The 16,468-nt window shown below is 48.2% G+C and overlaps 1 protein-coding gene across 2 annotated transcripts in view; it reads left to right on the top strand.

Moving 5' to 3' along the window:
* The first annotated feature begins 557 nt into the window (after positions 1 to 557).
* cxadr (CXADR Ig-like cell adhesion molecule) overlaps positions 558 to 16,468 on the top strand; it is a 77,444-nt gene continuing 61,533 nt past the window's right edge. For both annotated transcript variants that reach the window (XM_033032360.1, XM_033032359.1), the window contains exon 1: positions 558 to 694. In XM_033032360.1, the coding sequence (XP_032888251.1) occupies positions 640 to 694 (55 nt within the window). In that variant the 5' untranslated portion in view covers positions 558 to 639. The remainder of the gene's footprint in view (positions 695 to 16,468) is intronic.

Raw genomic sequence — 16,468 nt, 5'->3', positions numbered from 1 at the left:
GCCACATCTAACTCCCTCTTAAATATAGCCAATGAACTGGCCTCAACTACCCTCTGTGGCAGAGAATTCCACAGATTCACCACTCTCTGTGTGAAAAATGTTTTCCTCATCTCGGCCCTAAAAGATTTCCCCCTTATCCTTAAGCTGTGACCCCTTGTTCTGGACTTCCCCAACATCGGGAACAATCTTCCTGCATCTAGCCTGTCCAACCCCTTAAGAATTTTGTAAGTTTCTATAAGATCCCCCCTCAATCTTCTAAATTCTAGCGAGTACAAGCCGAGTCTATCCAGTCTTTCTTCATATGAAAGTCCTGACATCCCAGGAATCAGTCTGGTGAACCTTCTCTGTACTCCCTCTATGGCAAGAATATCTTTCCTCAGATTAGGAGACCAAAACTGTACGCAATACTCCAGTATGTGGCTTTGAATGGCGGTGCAGGCTCGAAGGGCCGAATGGCCTCCTCCTGCACCTATTTTCTATGTGTCTATCTGCCACAGGAGGGCAGTGGTCGATCCTCGTCTCTCCATCCCTCCCTCTATCCCTCCTCCAGTAGTTAACGAAGCAGGTTGGGACAAGGAGCGGGTCCCAGGGCAGCTCAGGCCGGAGTCAGGAGTCGGCAATCGGGACAAGGAGCGGAACATGGCCGGGATTCGCAGCGCAGCGCCGCCAATACTCCTCGTCTACCTGTTGGCAGGTAACGGAGAGGGGAGGGAGGAGGGGGAGGAGGTTCACCTGTCGGCAGGGAAATGGACGGGAGCACAGAGAGAGAGAGATAGAGAGGGAAAGGGAGAGAAAGAAGAGAGAAAGAGAGAGGAGGAAAGAGAGAGGGAAGGAACGAGAGAGAGAGGAGGAGAGAGAGAGAGGTGGAGGGGGGGAACAGGTCGCCTTTCCTTTCCCCCCTCCACCCCCCCCCCCCCCCCAACTCTCTCTCGCTTCCTACCCTCGGGATTTCTGCCTACATGTCCCTGGATCTCTCTCCCTGCTCTCCCTCGCACCCTTTCCCTCTTCCCCCCCTTTCCTCCTCTCCCCCTCTCCTCTCAGTCTCTCCCCGTCTCCTTCTCTCTCTCGCCGCTCCTTCTCTCTCGTCCCCCTCTTCTCTCTCTCTCCCCTCCTTCCTTTCTCCCCCTCTTCCTTCTCTCTCTCCCCCTCTCCTTCTCTCTCTCTCTCCCTCTCCTTCTCTCGCTCCCCCCTCTCCTTCTCCTTTCTCCCCCCCCCTCTCCTTCTCTCTCCCTCTCCTTCTCTCCCCTCTTCCTCTCTTCTCCCCTTCCCCATCCTCTCTCTCTCGACCCTCCATCCCGACTCCTGAAGGAATTCTCAGCCACTTTGTGGTCACACAGAAGCCGCGCAGTTCCAGTTTCCAGGCTTGTTTTTATTTGCAAACTAGTGCCCACTGTGAACGCGGTTGATCCAGCGATTCCCCTTCAGTTGAACGCCTCAATAGAGATGCCAAACTACACATCTTATTGTCACCAACTCCCGGGGAACAGCTTGCTGGATCATGGCGTGTGAATGATTTATATTCCCCGTTTACTCCTTTGTGGAGTAAAAGGGGAATATAAATCTCCTTTGTGTGTGTGTGTATGTATATATGTGTGTGTGTATATATGTGTGTGTGTATATATGTGTGTGTGTGTGTATATATGTGTATGTGTATATATGTGTGTGTGTGTGTATATATGTGTGTGTGTGTATATATGTGTGTGTGTGTGTGTTTGTATATATGTGTGTGTGTATATACATGTGTGTGTGTATATATGTGTGTATATGTGTGTGTATATATATGTATGTGAGTGTGTGTATATGTGAGTGTGTGTATATGCGAGTGTGTATGTGAGTGTGTGTGTGTATATATGTGTGTATATGTGTGTGTGTGTGTGTGTGTGTATATATGAGTATATGCGAGTGTGTGTATATGTGAGTGTGTGTGTATGTGAGTGTGTGTGTATATGTGTGTGTGTGTATATATATGTATGAGTGTGTGTGTGTATGAGTGTGTGTGTGTATATGTGTGTGTGTGTGTGAGTGTGTGTGTATGTGAGTGTATATGTGAGTGTGTGTGTATGTGAGTGTATATGTGAGTGTGTGTGTATGTGAGTGTGTGTGTATGTGAGTGTGTGTGTGTCTCTGTCGTGTGTGTATGTCTGTGCGTGTGTGTTCTGTGCGTGTGTGTGTGTCTCTTGCTTGTGTGTGTTTTGTGCGTGTGTGTGTCTGTGCGTGTGTGTCTCTCTCTGTCCTGTGCGTGTGTGTGTGTGTGTCTCTGTGCGTGTGTGTCTCTGTGCGTGTGTGTGTCTGTGCGTGTGTGTGTCTGTGCGGTGGGTGTGTCTCTGTGTGTGTGTGGGTGTGTCTCTGTGTGTGTGTGTCCTCTCTGTCTGTGCGTGTTGTGGTGTGTCTCTTTGCGTGTGTGTATGTGAGTGTGTGTGTATGTGAGTGTGTGTGTATGTGAGTGTGTGTGGAGGCAGTTAAAGCGAACGTGGAATAATGGGGGGGGACAGAAGATAAATAAGAGAGGGAAGGTATGGAGGGGGAGAGAGGGGAGGGGAGAAAAAGATAAATAGGGGGTTGGGAGGGAGTGCGGGAGGGGGGGGAGAATGTTGTAAATAATAACCTGCATTTTAACAGGTTATTAACAAACACAAAACATCTTTTGTGCTTGGAAATTTCTAGCCGTTAATGTGCCTGTTAATGGGAGCATGGACTTGTTCTACTGGTTGGGGGGGGGGGGGGAGCCTACGCTCATTGTTAACAACCAGTGCTGAATATGCTGACTCTGTGATCACTAAAGCAGACCGCAAAGATAATAGGATTTGTGTCTCTTTCATTCTGTTAGAAACAATGTCTCGCCCCCCCCCCTCCCCCCACCCCCACCCCCACGTTCATTGTGAAGCAGACTGTGAGGTTGGAATGAAACATAGAGGGGAGGTCTGTTGTGGGGAGGAGGGGGGAGGGGGGGGGGGGAAGGTGCAGAGAGCAGAAGCTGCAGACATAATTATAGTCCGCAACACTCATCTGGTGTTTTTTTTATCCCTTTTAATCATAGTGAAATGTATTTTCATGCATTTACGCCGCGTAGAACATAGAGCAGGAAGATAGACACAAAAAGCTGGAGTAACTCAGCGGGACGGGCAGCATCTCTGGAGAGAAGGAATGAATGGCGTTTCAGGTCACGGCCCATCGTCAGACAGGGGTCTCAGTCTGAACAATGATCCTTGATCTTCATCCCCTTTGCCTCATTTTCACACCTTACATTTCCTTAACTCTGTATCTCCCTCTCCCCGATTCAGTCTGAAGAAGGGTCTCGACCCGAAACGTCACCCAATCCTTCTCTACAGAGATGCTGCCTGTCCTGCTGAGTTACTCCAGCATTTTGTGTCTATATTTGGTGTAAACCAGCATCTGCAGTTCCTTCCCACACCTGGTACTCTACACATATGTTCTACACATGATTCCAGTATCTGTACGTGGGCCGAATGGCCTGATTCCCTGCCCTCTATGTCTTGAGAAATGGGTGGAAAGCAGGGTGTCATATAGAGGGGAAGATAAACACAAAAAGCTGGAGTAACTCAGCGGGACGGGCAGCATCTCTGGAGAGAAGGAATGGGTGACGTTTCGAGTCGAGACCCTTCTTCAGAGAAGAATCAGGAGAGAGGGAGATACCGGGTTAAAGAAATGTAAGGTGTGAAAATGAGGCAAAGGGGATGGAGTTCAAAGCTCATTGTTCAGACTGAGAGCCAGGGGAACAATTGGGTATCAACAAAGAACTGCAGGTGCTGGTTTACACCAAATATAGACACAAAATGCTGGAGTACCTCAGAGGGCCAGGCAGCATCTCTGAAGGGTCCCGACCTGAATCGTCACCTATCCATGTTCTCCGCAGATGCTGCCTGACCCGCTGAGTTACTCCAGCACTCTGTGAAACGTCACCTATCCATGTTCTCCACAGATGCTGCCTGACCCGCTGAGTTATGGTGCAGCAGCATCTATGGAGCTAAGGAAATAGGCAACGTTTCGGGCCAAAATCCTTCTGGAAATAGGCAAAGTTTCGGGCCGAAACCCTTACGGGTTTCAGCCCAAAACGTTGCCTATTTCCTTAGCGCCATAGATGTTGCCTGACCCGCTGAGTTACTCCAGCATTAGGTCCTTTTTTTTTTCAATAGAACAGTCAAGCACAAGAACAAAATCGTGAGAGGAATAGATCGGGTAGATGCACAGAATCTCTTGCCCAGAGTAGGGGTGTATGGAACGAGCTGCCAGAGGAGGTAGTTGAGGCTGGGACTACCGCAATGTTTAAGAACCATTCAGACAGGTGCATTGGGTTTCGGCCCGAAACGTCGCCTATTTCCTTCGCTCCATAGATGCTGCTGCACCCGCTGAGTTTCCCCAGCAATTTTGTGTACCTCAGGTGCATGGATAGGACAGGTTTGGAGGGATATGGGCCAAATGTAGGCAGGCTGGACTAGTGTGGCAGTCAAGTCAAGTTTATTTGTCACATACACATACGAGATGTGCAGTGAAATGAAAGTGGCAATGCTCGCGGACTTTTGTGCTAAAACTACAAACAGAATGGAATAGAATCACATATTCACATATTACACATGTGTGGGAGGATAAAAAAGAAAAAACAGCAATTTTAAAAAGACACCACACAACAGTAAATCAGTTCAGTAAAGTTAGTCCCTGGTGAGATAGGAGTTTACAGTCCGAATGGCCTCTGGGAAGAAACTCCTTCTCATCCTCTCTGTTTTCACAGCATGGCAACGGAGGCGTTTGCCTGACCGTAGCAGCTGGAACAGTCCATTGCAGGGGTGGAAGGGGTCCCCCATGATCTTGTTGGCTCTGGATTTGCACCTCCTGATGTATAGTTCCTGCAGGGGGGGCGAGTGAAGTTCCCATAGTGCGTTCGGCCGAACGCACTACTCTCTGCAGAGCCTTCTTGTCCTGGGCAGAGCAGTTCCCAAACCAGATGGTAATATTTCCGGACAAGATGCTTTCCACAGCCGCTGAGTAGAAGCGCTGGAGGATCCTCAGAGACACTCTGAATTTCCTCAGCTGCCTGAGGTGGTAAAGGCGCTGCCTTGCCTTACTCGCCAGTGCTGCGGCGTGTGATGTCCATGTCAAATCCTCTGAGATGTGGACTCCCAGGTATTTAAAGCAGCTCACCCTATCCACAGTATCCCCATTTATCCTCAATGGTGTGTACGTACATCCTCGGATGATGTGCCCTCCTAAAGTCCACGATTAGCTTGGACACGTTGGTCGGTGTGGGCAAGTTGGGCCAACGCTGTACGACTCGGGGCTTCACCTCATGAGGCAGGTGTACGTCAACTGGAGGAACAGGACCTCTTATTCCGCTTGGGTGGTTTCCAGCTCAACTTCTCCTTGCCCGTCACAATGGTGTGAAGGCTTCCCATCAGACGCAGTTTCAAATCCATATACAGCCAAACCCCACCAAACAATCCACCAGCCTCATCTTCTGTGGAGGGCAATTCACTGCATGTTTTCAAGAGAGATTTAGATGTAGCTCTTTGGGCTAACGGAATCAAGGGATATGGAGGGAAAAAGCAGGAACGGGGTACTAATTTTGGATGATCAGCCATGGTCGTATTGAATGGCGGTGCTGGCACGAAGGGCCGAATGGCCTACTCCTGCACCTATTGTTTATGTTTCTCCGAACCAACGTTCCACTTCCCTGCCTGCGGCTGGGCTTGTACCACTCTGGAGTTTAGAAGGATGAGAGGGGTTCTTATTGAAACATGGATCTGAGAAGAAGGATCTATACATAAACACAAACACATAGTAACACAATAACACAAACTTGTGCACATACACATACATATATATCTCGGAGTGTTTTTGGGGGGGGGTGTAACGTTTAATAGCCTGATGGTTTTAAGGAAGAAACTGCTCCTGAATGTGCAGGAAGGAACTGCAGATGTTGGTTTAAACCGAAGATAGACACAAAATGCTGGAGTAACTCAGCAGGACAGGCAGCATCTCTGGAGAGAAGGAATGGGTGACATTTTGGGTCTCGACCCTTCATCAGACTGATGTCAGGGGAGAGGTGAGACCACACCTGGAGTATTGCGTACAGTTTTGGTCTCCAAATCTGAGGAAGGACATTATTGCCATAGAGGGAGTGCAGAGAAGGTTCACCAGACTGATTCCTGGGATGTCAGGACTGTCTTATGAAGAAAGACTGGATAGACTTGGTTTATACTCTCTAGAATTTAGGAGATTGAGAGGGGATCTTATAGAAACTTATAAAATTCTTAAGGGGTTGGACAGGCTAGATGCAGGAAGATTGCTCCCGATGTTGGGGAAGTCCAGGACAAGGGGTCACAGCTTAAGGATAAGGGGGAAATCCTTTAAAACCGAGATGAGAAGAACTTTTTTCACACAGAGAGTGGTGAATCTCTGGAACTCTCTGCCACAGAGGGTAGTCGAGGCCAGTTCATTGGCTATATTTAAGAGGGAGTTAGATGTGGCCCTTGTGGCTAAGGGGATCAGAGGGTATGGAGAGAAGGCAGGTACGGGATACTGAGTTGGATGATCAGCCATGATTATATTGAATGGCGGTGCAGGCTCGATGGGCCGAATGGCCTACTCCTGCACCTAATTTCTATGTTTCTATGAGAGGGAGATACATAGATAAGGAAGTGTGAGGTGTGAAAACAAGACAAAGGGGATGGGGTTCAAGGAACATGTAGAATAGATCATGGTTTGTTGGGAGAAGGTGAATACAAAACAAACAGATAAAATGTAGTCGGAGACAGTAAGACTGGTGGGAGAACTGGGAAGGGGGAGGGATGGAGAGAGAGGGAAAGCAAGGGTTACTTGAAGTTGGAGAAGTCATTGTTCATACCGCTGGGGTGTAATATTATAACACAAGATCATATGACCATAAGTCACAGGAGAAGAGCATGCAAACTCCACCGAGACAGCAGAATTAGGCCATTCGGCCTATCGAGTTTAATCCACCACTCAATCATGGCTGATCTATTTTGCCTCTCAACCTCACTCTCCTGCCTTCTCCCTGTAACCTTTGAACCCTTATTAATCAAGGACCTATCAATCTCCACTTACACTGAACTTTTCCTAGTTTATTACATTGTGTTAATGTGCGGGGATCGCTGGTCGGCACAGACCCGGTGGGCCAAAGGGCCTGTTTCCGCGCTGTATATGTAACTGACCTAAACTAAACTATAATAAACTGTAATGTCTTGTTAAACGATCTACCTAGCCTATCCACTCTGTACATACCTACACCCAGTCTGAAGAGGGGTCCCAACCCGAAACATCATCTATTCCTTTTCTCCAGAGAAATCAAGAGAGGAATAGATCGGGTATTCCAGCATTTTGTGTCTCTCTGCCCACCCTCCTATGTTGTAGAAACAGCAAGTCCAGCCCTGGCTGTCCCTCCTTGTAAATAGCCCTGGTATTAATCTCATTAGTTTGGTTCCATTTCATTTCATTTAGAGATACAGCGCGGAAACAGGCCCTTCGGCCCACCGGGTCCGCGCCGACCAGCGATCCCTGCACACCAATACTACAATTTACAATTTAATCTCTGGAGAGAAGGAATGGGTGACGTTTCGGGTCTGAAGAAGGGCCTCGACCTGAAACGTCACCCATTCCTTCTCTCCAGAGATGCTGCCTGTCCCGCTGAGTTACTCCAACATTTTGTGTCTATCTTCGGTGTAAACCAGCATCTGCAGTTCCTTCCTGCACATGGGTATTTAACCCACATTGGAGCCCCGATCCGAAATCTCACCTGTCCATGTTCTCCGGAGATGCTGCCCAACCTGCTGAGTTACACAGAAACATAGAAAATAGGTGTAGGAGTAGGCCCTTTGAGTCAGCACCGCCATTCGGTCATGGCTGATCATCCAAAATCAGTACCCTGTTCCTGCTTTTTCCCCATATCCCTTGATTCCGTTAGTCCTAAGAGCTAAATCTAACTCTCTCTTGAAAACATCCAGTGAATTGGCCTCCACTGCCTTCTGTGGCAGGGAATTCCACAGATTCACAATCTTATTGAAACATATAAGATTATTAAGGGCTTGGACACGCTAGAGGCAGGAAACATGTTCCCGGTGTTGGGGGAGTCCATAACCAGGGGCCACAGTTTAAGAATCAGGAGTAAGCCATTTAGAACCGAGACGAGGAAACCCTTTTTCACACAGAGAGTTGTGAGTCTGGAATTCTCTGCCTCAGATTGTGATGGAGGCTGGTTCTCTGGATACTTTCAAGAGAGAGCTAGAAAGGGCTCTTAAAGATAGCGGAGTCAGGGGATATGGGGAGAAGGCAGGAATGGGGTACTGATTGGGGATGATCAGCCATGATCACATTGAATGGCGGTACTGGCTCAAAAGGATGAATGGCCTACTCCGGCACCTACTGTCTATTGTCTATTGAATGGTGGTGCTGGCTCGAAGGGCCGAATGGCCTATTCCTGCACCTATTGTCTATTGTCCATTGAATGGCGGTGCTGGCTGGAAGGGCCGAATGGCCTATTCCTGCACCTATTGTCTATTGTCTCTGGATGAAAAAGTTTTTCCTCATCTCAACCCCGAAATGGCCGACACCTTATTCTTACCCTGTGACTGCAGCCCATCGTGTGTCTATCTCTGTCTATCGTTAGGTTTCGGTCTATTGTTGACCCTGTTGGAGGGTGGGTGAACTATCCAGGCGTGTGTGATACTGGAGGGGTGAAGCAGAGGTCCTCTGGGCGAGCGGAACAATGGTGTTCTGTGTAAACACCGAGTCATATTACATCAGCGACACATTTTGATTCTATTGTGACAATTTGGCGTTGGAAGGGAATGAATCAAATCTGAACCAACTCAGCAACACGAACCATCCAATGAGATGAAGCATGGTGATGAGGTGGTGGGTGCAGAGACACTACACTGGGGCTGGTGTTAGATAGTTTCAACCCTTCCTTGTTGTATCCTTCCTTTCCTTTCTGGAGATTAGATTACAGCCAGTATTGGCAACACTTATAAGATCATGTGATAGGAGCGGAATTAGGCCACTCGGCCCATCCAGTCTACTCCGCCACTCAATCATGGATGGTCTATCTCTCCCTCCCGACCCCATTTTCCTGCCTTCTCCCCGCATGTTCCCGATGTTGGGGGAGCCCAGAACCAGGGGCCACAGTTTAAGAATCAGGAGTAAGCCATTTAGAACGGACACGAGGAAACACTTTTTCTCACAGAGAATCTCACAGTGAGTCTGTGGAATTCTCTGCCTCAGAGGGTGGTGGAGGCGGGTTCTCTGGATGCTTTCAAGGGAGAGCTAGATAGGGCTCTTAAAAATGGAGGAGTCAGGGGATATGGGGAGAAGGCAGGAACGGGGTACTGATTGGGGATGGTACACAAAATTGCTGGGGAAACTCAGCGGGTGCAGCAGCATCTATGGAGCGAAGGAAATAGGCGACGTTTCGGGCCGAAACCCTTCTTCAGACTCATTGGGGATGATCAGCCATGATGACATTGAATGTAGGTGCTGGCTCGAAGGGCCAAATGGCCTACTCCTGCACCTATTGTCTGTTGTCTATTGACAGCCGTACTAATCAAGAATCTATATCCACTGACTTGCAGCCTCATAGCAGGTTCGATCCTGACTACGGGCGCTGTATGTACGGAGTTTGCACGTTCTCCCCGTGACCTCGTGGGTTTTCTCGGAGATCTTCGGTTTCCTCCCACACTCCAAATACGTACAGGGTCTGTAAGTTAATTGGCTTTTTGGTAAAATTGTAAATTGTCGCTAGTGTGTGTAGGATAGTGTTAGAGTGCGGTCGGCATGGACCCGGTGGGCCGAAGGGCCTGTTTCAGCACTGTATCTCGTCTAACCTTTCCAGTTTTGATGAAGGTTCCTTGATTCAAAACATTGCCCTGTTACACACCCCCCCCCCCCCCCCCCACTGGTGCTCGAGATTGGTCATAAGTGATAGGAGAAGAATTCGGCCCATCATGTCTACTCTGCCATTCAATCATGGCTGATCCAACTCTCCCTCCTAACCCCATTCTCCTGCCTTCTCCCCGTAACCCCTGACACCCGTACTAATCAAGAATCTATCTATGTGTAAACATAGAAACATAGACAATAGGTGCAGGAGTAGGCCATTCGGCCCTTCGAGCCTGCACCGCTATTCAATATGATCATGGCTGATCATCCAACTCAGTATCCTGTACCTGCCTTCTCTCCATACCCCCTGATCCCTTTAGCCACAAGGGCCACATCTAACTCCCTCTTAAATATAGCCAATGAACTGGCCTCAACTACCTTCTATGGCAGAGAAATCCACAGATTCACCACTCTCTGTGTGAAAACAAATGATTTTCTCATCTCGGTCCTAAAAGATTTCCCCCTTATCCTTAAACTGTGATCCCTTGTTCTGGACTTCCCCAACATCGGGAACTGTAGGAGTCTGAAGAAGGGTCTTGACCCGACACGTCACCCATTCCTTCTCTCCAGAGATGCTGCCTGTCCCGCTGAGTTACACCAGCATTTTGTGTCTATCCAAGAATCTATCTATCTCTGCCTTAAAAATACCCACAGACGGCCTCCACTGCCTTCTGTGGCAATGAATTCCACACATTCACCACTATGACTACAGAAATTCCTCCTCATCTTCCTAAAGGAACGTCCTTTATTCCTGAGATTACAAAGTGTTGAGATGGAAGACAAGATATTTTAGTTTAGTTTAGAGATACAGCACGGAAACAGGCCCTTCGGCCCACCGGGTCCGCGCCGACCAGCGATCCCCACACGTTAACACTATCCTACACCCACTAGGGACATTTTTTACATTTACCAAGCCAATTAACCTACAAACCTGCACGTCTTTGGAGTGTGGGAGGAAACCGAAGATCTTGGAGAAAACCCACGCAGGTCACGGGGAGAACGTACCAACTCCGTACAGACAGCGCCCGTAGTCGGGATCGAACCCGGGTCTCCGGCGCTGCATTCGCTGTAAGGCAGCAACTCTACCGCTGCGCCACCGTGTCCGCCCGTTCATTGTCTTTACCAGTTATTGACCTTATCCTTCAATCCCTTCCTTAGCTCTGCTTTGAACAGGGACAGTTCTGAGGCGGAGGGTGGTATCAATTCCACATATTCACCACCCTCTGACTAAAGAAATTCCTTCATAGCAAAAGGATTTGAGTATAAGAGCAGGGAGGTTCTACTGCAGTTGTACAGGGTCTTGGTGAGACCACACCTGGAGTATTGCGTACAGTTTTGGTCTCCTAATCTGAGGAAAGACATTCTTGCCATAGAGGGAGTACAGAGAAGGTTCACCAGACTGATTCCTGGGATGGCAGGACTCGTATGAAGAAAGACTGGATAGACTCGGCTTGTACTCGCTAGAATTTAGAAGATTGAGGGGGGGATCTTATAGAAATGTACAAAATTCTTAAGGGGTTGGACAGGCTAGATGCAGGAAGATTATTCCCGATGTTGGGGAAGTCCAGAACTAGTGGTCACAGTTTAAGGATAAGAGGGAAGTCTTTTAGGACCGAGATGAGAAAAAAAAATTTCACACAGAGAGTGGTGAATCTGTGGAATTCTCTGCCACAGAAGGTAGTTGAGGCCAGTTCATTGGCTATATTTAAGAGGGAGTTAGGTGTGGCCCTTGTGGCTAAAGGGATCAGGGGGTATGGAGAGAAGGCAGGGATGGGATACTGAGTTGGATGATCAGCCATGATCATATTGAATGGCGGTGCAGGCTCGAAGGGCCGAATGGCCTACTCCTGCACCTATTTTCTATGTTTCTCTGTTTCAGCTTGGTGCGAGCTTTTTATTTTCCGTCAGATTTCCAGCATCTCCAGTCTCTCCCTCTTAGACGTTCTGGTTAGGGGATAAACAGCAGCCTTAATGCCTCGGAGAGAGCTCCCGCTGTTTGTGAAAGTGCCTACATGTGTTTGAGAGAGGCCTGTGTTGGCGTCTATTCTGGGTGAGTCTCTCCACCGTTGCAGCCTTGGGTACTCAGAGTTGCCTAGTGATTATCTTAATGATGACATTGTGAAGGCAAACGGACTCTGTTCAATTGGCAAGGTATCAAGAGGCAGTCTGAAGGTGGTGGCTCAATTGCTTGTTTTCTTCTTTTCAGCATTTGTCGGTACGATCTCCTTAAGTCAGGCATTCCCACAGGACTTTTAATCTGTTGTATTCATGTGACTGATGTTAATTTGTACTCTGGTGCTGTGTGTGTGTGTCTCTCTCTGCATGTCTCTGTGTGTCTGTCTATGTATGTGTGTGTGTATGTATGTTTCTCTGCGTGCCTCTCTGTATGTGTCTGTGTGTGAGTATGTTTTTCTGTGTGTCTGTGTGTGTGTGTCTCTCTGTGTGTGCATGTTACTCTGTGTCTCTCTGTATGTGCGTCTGTGTGTGCGTGTCTCTGTGTGTGTCTGTGTGCGTGTATGTGTCTGTGTATGTTTATCTGTGTGTCTCTCTGTGTGTGCATGTTTCTCTGTGTCTCTGTATGTGCGTCTGTGTGCGTGTGTCTCTGTGTGTGCGTGTCTGTGTCTGTGTATGTTTATCTGTGTGTCTCTCTGTGTGTGCATGTTTCTCTGTGTATCTCTGTACGTGTGTCTTTGCGTGCATGCGCGCCTGTGTCCATGTGCCTATTGTCCTTGCCTCACTCTTCCTATGAAACTTGTACATATCTATTTATATGTGTGTGTGTGTGTGTGTGTGTGTGTGTTTTTATTCTTCCTTGAACCTCACTCCCCCACTTCACGTTCCCTGCAAATACATGAGAGCTCATTTCATACCTCTTGAAGCTGGGTGGTTTAGTTTACAGATACTGCATGGAAACAGGCCCTTCAGCCCGTCGAATCCATGCCGACCATCGGCCACCCGTCCACACTAGTTCTATGTTATCCCACTTTCTCATCCACTCCCTTCACACGAGGGGGCAATTTACAGTGGGCCAATTAACCTACAAACCCGTACATCTTTGGGATGTGGGAGGAAGCCAGAGCTCCTGGAGGAAACCCACGCGGTCACAGGGAGAACGTGCAAACTCCGCACAGAGATAACACCTGAGGTCGGGATTGAACCCGGGTCTCTGGAGCTGTGAGGCAGCAGCTCTACCTGCTGTGCCACCGTGTCGGTAATATTGGGCGGCACGGTGGCGCAGCGGTAGAGTTGCTGCCTCACAGCTCCAGAGACCTGGGTTCGATCCTGACTACGGGTGCTGTCTGTACGGAGTTTGTACGTTCTCCCTGTAACAGTGTGGGTTTCCTCCAGGAGCTCTGGCTTCCTCCCACACTCCAAAGACGTGCAGGTTTGTAGGTTAATTGGCTTTGGTAAAAATTGTAAATTGTCCCTAGTCTGTGTGGGATAGTGCTAGTGTGTGGGGATGGCTGGTCGGCGCGGACTCGGTGGGCCGAAGGGCCTGTTACCATGCTGTATCTCTAAACTAAACTAAAGTATTGGTTGAGGTACAGGTGAATGAGGTGGTTGGAAGTTGCGTTCAGGTGTTGGGGAGGGTCAGGAATGTACCTGTGGCCAACACGCAGCAATCCCATTGCTGACTTAAAGATCAAAGTGAGTTGTTCATTCACCTTGTAGGTTAATCACATTGACACTGCAAAATGCAGTTTGAAAAATGCGTGTGGTTTGCCAATACATGGAGGTCCATGTTGTGCTGTGTAGGAGTTTTATTCTTTGGCTTTGACAGTGGAGGCTGTCTTAGGAAGATTCTGGGACACATTCATTGTGTGTGTGTGTGTGTGTGTGTGTCTCTCTCAATTCAATTTCAATTTCATTTTTCAATTAAAAAAAAAACTTTATTGGCATAATAAAAAAACATTGTTATATTGCCAAAGCATAAAACATGACATACATATTTGAAATGCATAAGTATAAATACAAGTATACAGTGTATGGATAGGTATGTCCCTGTACATAAACTTGCAATAGGCCGATAGCCCTTTATTGATTGCTACATGTTCTTGCAGCTGTAAGCAGTACAACACAATAGCAAGTTTAGCAATTCAATATTAATTTTTAGTGTTAGTTAACACTATCTCATTATCTCTTTCTCTGTCTCTCTTTGTGTGTGTGTTTCTGTCTCTGTCTCTCTCTCTCTCTGTCTGTCTCTCTCTGTCTCTCTGTCTCTGTCTCTCTCTCTCTGTCTCTCTCTCTCTGTCTCTCTCTCTCTGTCTCTCTCTCTCTATCTCTCTCTCTCTGTCTCTCTCGATGTATTTCTCTGTGTGTGTGTGTGTGTGTGTCTCTGTGGGTGTGTATCTCTATGTGTGTCCATGTTTGTGCATTTGTCTGTGTGTGTCTGTCTGCGTCAGTGACTATTTGCTTGTCTGTGTCTGAGTGGTTTGTGTCTTATGTATGTGTGTGTGTGTCTGAGTGTCTGTGCATGTGTCTATCTGCCTCTGGTCTCCGCCTCCCTCTGTCTTCATGTATGTACACGTATGTACATATATGTATATATTTATGTCTGCGTGTCTTTATTCCTCCTTTACCCCTAAAATACACTTGAGCTCTTTTCATTTCTCTTGAAGTTGGGTAGTTGGAAACAGCATGGAAACAGGCCCTTCGGCCCACTGAGTCCATGCCGACCATCGATCACCCGTTCACACTAGTTCCACGTTATCCCACTTTCTCATCCACTCCCTACACACACTAGGGGGAGGGGGGTGAATTTACAGAGGGGCCAATTATCCTACAATCCCGCACGTCTTTGGGACGTGGGGAGTAAACCGGAGCGTCCGGAGAAAATCCACACAGTCAACGTACAAACTCCACACACAGATGGCCCACGAGCTCGGGATCGAACCCGGGTCTCTGGCGTGTGAGGCAGCTGCACTACCCGCTGCGCCGCCGTGCCTCTGTGCCTGTTGCTTGGCAACGGTTAGTTGGTGTTGTGCGTAACTGGGCTCCCGCTTGAAACCAATACCTCACTGTTCACCGGTCAAAAATACATCCATCTTACAATGAATTCACGGATTAAGTCCAAGACAAAGCTTGCAAGCAGCTCTTCAACTGATGCTGTATGAAGGAACTGCAGATAGACACAAAATACTGGAGTAACTCAGCGGGACAGGCAACATCTCCGGAGAGAAGGAATGGATGACGTTTCATAGAAACATAGAAAATAGGTGCAGGAGTAGGCCATTCGGCCCTACGAGCCTGCACCGCCATTCAATATGATCATCCAACTCAGTATCCTGTACCTGCCTTCTCTCCATAACCCCCTGATCCCTTCAGCCACAAGGGCCACACCTAACTCCCTCTTAAATATAGCCAATGAACTGGCCTCAACTACCTTCTGTGGCAGAGAATTCCACAGATTCACCACTCTCTCTGTGAAAAATGATTTTCTCATCTTGGTCCTAAAAGATTTCCCCCTTATCCTTAAACTGTGACCCCTTGTCCTGGACTTCCCCAACATCGGGAATAATCTTCCTGCATCTAGCCTGCCCAACCCCTTAAGAATTTTGTACGTTTCTATAAGATCCCCCCTCAATCTTCTAAATTCTAGCGTGTACAAGCCGAGTCTATCCAGTCTTTCTTCATATGAAAGTCCTGACATCCCAGGTCTGAAGTAGGGTCTCAACCCGAAACGTCACCTATTCCTATTCCTTTTCTCCAGAGATGCTGACTGGTCCCACTGAGTCACTCCAGCATTTTGTGCCCATGACCTGTTCTGTGGCAGGTTGACGCTCGAAGCTCGAAGGGCCGAATGGCCTACTGCTGCACCTATTGTCTATTGTCTATTGACACACGTAGCCACTTCACTTCAGTTGAAAGATACAACGTGGAAACAGGCCCTTAAGCCCACTCTGGCCATCGATCACCCGTTCACGCTAGTTCCATGTTGTCCCGGCACACTAGGGGGCTACAAACGTGCAAACTCCGCACAGACAGCACCCACAGTCAGGATGGGACCCGGGTGTCTGGCGCTGTGAGGCAGCAACTCTACCGCTGCTCCACCGAGTTAGTTAACACTTTCTAATCTCGATATCGTTCAACACTTTTCTTCCTGTATCTTTTGACCCAGGGACTGACTGTTCCTTCAATCCCGAGTCTTGTTAATATGTTTCACTGAGTGCCGACAGGCTGGTCGTGGATGGGTTACACGGGCCTTGACCGAGATCACCAATTGGCAGCAGAAAGTTGGAATGATGTCAAAGCCTTGATATCGATGTCTCCTTTATTCTTAGAATAAAAGGGAGGCCATTTAAGACTGAGGTGAGAAAAAACGTTTTCACCCAGAGAGTTGTGAATTTGTGGAATTCCCTGCCACAGAGGGCAGTGGAGGCCAAGTCACTGGATGGATTTAAGAGAGAGTTAGATAGAACTCTAGGGGCTAGTGGAGTCAAGGGATGTGGGGCGAAGGCAGGCACGGGTTATTGATACGGGACGATCAGCCACGATAACAATGAATGGCGGTGCTGGCTCGAAGGGCCGAATGGCCTCCTCCTGCACCTATTTTCTATGTTTC

Source organism: Amblyraja radiata, chromosome 14, assembly GCF_010909765.2.
Source record: "Amblyraja radiata isolate CabotCenter1 chromosome 14, sAmbRad1.1.pri, whole genome shotgun sequence".
NCBI lineage: Eukaryota > Metazoa > Chordata > Chondrichthyes > Rajiformes > Rajidae > Amblyraja > Amblyraja radiata.
Note: the sequence above shows the minus strand (reverse complement) of the source record. Positions and strands in the feature narration are given on the sequence as shown.